The sequence below is a fragment of the Salvia miltiorrhiza genome, chromosome 4, assembly GCF_028751815.1.
Source record: "Salvia miltiorrhiza cultivar Shanhuang (shh) chromosome 4, IMPLAD_Smil_shh, whole genome shotgun sequence".
Taxonomy (NCBI): domain Eukaryota; kingdom Viridiplantae; phylum Streptophyta; class Magnoliopsida; order Lamiales; family Lamiaceae; genus Salvia; species Salvia miltiorrhiza.
This window is the reverse complement of record NC_080390.1, coordinates 16007171-16011643: the sequence shown is the minus strand read 5'-3', so window position 1 is coordinate 16011643 and position 4473 is coordinate 16007171. Positions and strand designations below refer to the sequence as shown.

Below are 4473 nucleotides of genomic sequence, written 5' to 3'. Positions count from 1 at the left end.
AAGGTTAATTTCAAACATCTTTATAATAAAACTGATATGAACGAAGACAATATATTGTTATTTTAATTTCATCCATACAAGTAATTATTTAATATATAAACCCTGCATTCAATAAAACCGCTCCAACTAATCAGTATACGTACTTACCCCCTCAAATTTGTATAAATTCACATTTTATCAGTCTACAAATATAGATTATGTACCCAAATAAATATAATTATAATAGTAATTAATCACTAAGACGACCAAAACCATCCCAATTTCAGCCATATTTGCCCTATATATATAACCATCTCTTCCCACACAATCAAACATCTCACATTATTACACACCCAAAGTAGACAATAATCTTCCTTGATTTCGAACATGACTAAGGTTGTCTTAGCAGTGGTTGTCTGCATATGCATGGTGGGTGTTATTAGCCAGCATCATGCAGTGGGCGCCGCCGACTGCCAGCTGGTGCTAACGCAGATGCAGCCGTGCAGGAACTACCTGAAGTCGGGCGGCAGCGTCCCGGCCGACTGCTGCAAGGGCGTCAAGACGCTCAACAGCGCCGCCACCACGTCGGCCAAGAAGAGGCAATTCTGCGACTGCCTCAAATCTGAGGCCAAATCTCTAGGCGTCAACTCTCAATATGCTTCAAGCTTGCCTAAGAAATGTAGTGTTAACCTTCGATACCCAATCAACTACAACTTTAACTGTTCCAGGTAAACGAGGAATTATTATTGATCATCTTTTAGAAATTAAAAAAAAAAAAAAAAAAAAGAGAGACTCAATTGATGTTCTCTCTTACAAATTTTTGTCAATCGATATAATTGATTTTTTGAATTATACATAGAGTAATTGTACTTAACGTATAAAATAATTGCACCCTCTGTAGGATTCGAATTGATCAAGACCACGAAAGTGTTGTTATTTTACATTAAATGATCAAGTTTTTATTATAGGATTAATAGTATATAAATTACTGAACTTCAATTAATTTGCATTTTGCATATCAACTTTTAAATCTTTATTGAAATTATTCAACTATTTTTTTTTTTTATCATTTTGCATATTTGCTCATTTTTTTGTCAAACTTTGGGCCTAAACCGACATAGCTATCATTTAACTCTTCTATTTTTTTTTCACACAATCATATTTATTGTCACACAAGCGAGTATATTTCCCTCCGTTAGTTCATTTTCGCTGTTTTGAGACGTCCACAAAAATTAGTCACTTTCTATTTTTGGACGCTTTCTATCACATGGTGACTCTTTTCTCCACTCATAATATAATTAATTATCAATATTAATATTATTTTTTAAGTGGGATCCCTTCCCCATTCACATATACTCAATTATTTTATTAAAGCTCGTGTTGTTCCCTTTTAAGATTATTTTTTACAGACGAAGGGAGTATGTTTATTAATAGATATGGTCTGTTTTGTTGTTTTTTGCAGTATACAGTGAGTTGTGGACGTACGTTGCAGCACCCTATATTATATGTTGGTTGAGTGAATGTGTTTTTTTTTTTTTATGGAATGTGTGATTTTGGACTTTGGAGGATGGCTAAAAGTCGCACATGGTAATAACCCATTAGGGTTATGTGCTAATTATATTTTCGATTTTTAATATTGAAATTCAGCCACGGTTCTTGTGTGGGCGGCTGTAATAAGACATGCTGTTTAGTTTATATGTACTCTATATCAGTTTTATTTTATGCAGTACCTTGTTTTTTTGTAAAAAAGATTATTTCTCATACCTTGAAATAGCTTATATATTAATCAAAAAGTGGCAATTGTTATAATTAACGGGAAACGAACGAAGAAAAAAGTAACAATAAATATAACGACCTTATCAAAAAAAAAAACAATAAATATAACGAAATTCGGTGTGTTATCATTAATACGTTACAGCCGTAAATTAGAATTCAGCTAGCTAAAATTATAAGTTAATAGTAATTAAAGACTGAAAATTGATTTATATACTCTGCATGCATGCCAGTGAGATGATCATTGAAATTAAAAATGTGAAAAATGCAGTCAAAGAAAACCCATAAAATATACAGTAAACAAGCCTTGTATTAATGGGGGGAAAAAAAAAGTTAGTATTTGCAGTGCATCTAGAAGAGGGAAAACATGTGGAACTTTCTTCTACTGTATTAATTTATTCGATTGCCCTTTTAGAAATACTGGTCTCCCATTTAATCTCATACATAGTAGTAACATACTATTAAAACTTAAACATATATATTTTGGACGTTTATCAGTGATGATGAATTAAATTGATAATATATAATATTGAGTAATTAAAGAATTATATCATACAAACACAAAATTATTCAATTCATACAAAATACATGAGTAATTTACCAAAATTATTTTTATTTACCTACGTTATGCTCGTATAGAAGATAATTGCATCGAACAATATACTCCCACCTATTTATAATATAAGTCTTTCCAAACTTTTGCACACATATTAATAATTTATATATATCAAAATTAACTTTAATTAATGATAATTTATTTATCTTTCATGAAAAAATAATTATTCGATGAAAAACAAAGAAAAAAGGCAGAAATTAATGAGGCGATCAATAAAATTAATTTTGATAAATTTCAAAATATCATCTAAATTATAAATAATTAAAAGTTGTATAAATATTATGAATAGGAAGGAATAGATCGTAACAAATACGAGTGTATAGATGAGTTAACGCTTAACCATTAATTAATTACTACTAGATCACACTAATTGAATTTTTGCACGTTCATGTTCACCAATATATTCTACATCGATCGAGTTGCTCATGTTTGCCTTTTCTTGATAGTTTTATATATAATATTATAAGTAAATAATTTTTTTTCACTCAAAGTGCACCTATGTTTAATTTATGATGAACCGGGACCGATGGTCCCATCTATAACTAGGTAGATAGAGCTAAGACGGCTATATATATAGTCGTAAAAATTAAATCGTAAAAATTAAGCTTTTATAATTCATGCAAAGCTTGCGGCGTTGCGCCACCCCTACCTGATCCCCTTATCAATAAAGAAAATAAAATGAAATTATTTCTGCCTCGACTAGTGACCACTGTATGAATATTTGTGAGAATTGTTTATTAAAAAATGCTAGTCATGTTTATTTTAAATATTCCATAATTTTTTGAAATGGGAGATTGAATGTGATTATGTAGTTTACTTATAAAAAAAATATTCAATTGAAGAGGACCAAAAGGTACATATTTATTAATCATATCTAGATTATAGATACAGCAGAAAGCAATAAACTAGTTCATACTTAGTCGATAAGTTAATTTCCATATTAATTGATATTCACCAAATAAACCCTACTTTAAGCCCCCACTAATTACAACTTACTCCTCTATATATATAACTCATTTCCCCCCTAATCCTTCACCAATCCAAACGAGTTCCATCCATTTATCTCACACACAAAAATAAATCTCAAACATTTCTCTCAAATGGCGAAAATTTCCGCAATTTTTATGGTTGCATTGTTTGTGAGCGCGGCGGTGGTTGCTCCCCGTGCGCAGGGCTTGACCTGCAGCACGGTGACGAGCACCTTGCAGTCGTGTGGCTCGGCGGTGCAGAAGGGCGGAAGTGCGTCGCCCGACTGCTGCCGCGCCATTAAGTCTCTAAACAATGCCGCCAACACCAAGCCAGCGCGTAAGACTATTTGCGAGTGCGTCAAGACTCTCGCCAAAACTTACAAAGTCAGCACTCAGACAATTTCCTCCATCGCCAAGAAGTGCAACGTCGGCATTTCCAACCTCGGATCCAACGTTGACTGCAACAAGTAATATCATGAACATTAATTAACTTCTTTTTTCTTTAATTTTAATGCCAATTTGTAGGAACTAATACATGATTTTTTATTTTTTATTTTTTCAGGGCGTAATGAGCGGACGTGGAAATTGGCGGATCGGCCTGCAACATTTTCCTTTTTAACCTATAGCATAAATTGCAGGATCATTGGCCACTTTTTAAAATAAACATTTTATAGATTTATAGTATATTTTATGATTTCATGTACGGTTCCTAGCATGGAGATCCGGCAATATTTGTTATTGTTGGCTATTACATGCAGATATAGAATAAAGTTTAATGGTTTTAATTTTCTCAATTTACGTTGTTTGGTTTTATTTAAGCATTAAAGTTTCTGTAATAAAATTTGAGACTTCTTTAAATTGAATTAATACAAAAAAAAAAAACTAAAGTGATAATATCTCTAAATAACCATTTTATTTAGCAAAAGATTAATGTTAACCACAAAAATAAAAATATATTAATTTTAATCAATATTTATGTAAATATACTATTTTACCCTTAATAAGTGGCGGATCCAACGCAGGGCGGTGGGGGTACAGCTGAATCCCCAAATTAATTTTTTTAATAGTAGTATTATAGTAGCATAGTATGTGTTTAAATTAATATTGTTTAATCTGTTTCTGTACCCCAAACCGAAT

The 4473-nt window shown here is 31.7% G+C and overlaps 2 protein-coding genes across 2 annotated transcripts; both read left to right on the top strand.

The window, feature by feature from the left end:
- Nucleotides 1-261: 261 nt before the first annotated feature.
- Nucleotides 262-1674, top strand: LOC131019840 (non-specific lipid-transfer protein 1-like). Its single transcript, XM_057948450.1, has 2 exons — nucleotides 262-707; nucleotides 1442-1674. Exons 1-2 carry the CDS (start codon nucleotides 367-369, stop codon nucleotides 1449-1451), a joined length of 351 nt encoding a protein of 116 aa, XP_057804433.1. The 5' UTR covers nucleotides 262-366; the 3' UTR covers nucleotides 1452-1674.
- A 1715-nt stretch (nucleotides 1675-3389) lies between these two features.
- Nucleotides 3390-4130, top strand: LOC131019839 (non-specific lipid-transfer protein-like). Its single transcript, XM_057948449.1, has 2 exons — nucleotides 3390-3803; nucleotides 3899-4130. Exons 1-2 carry the CDS (start codon nucleotides 3469-3471, stop codon nucleotides 3903-3905), a joined length of 342 nt encoding a protein of 113 aa, XP_057804432.1. The 5' UTR covers nucleotides 3390-3468; the 3' UTR covers nucleotides 3906-4130.
- The last annotated feature ends 343 nt before the right edge of the window (nucleotides 4131-4473 follow it).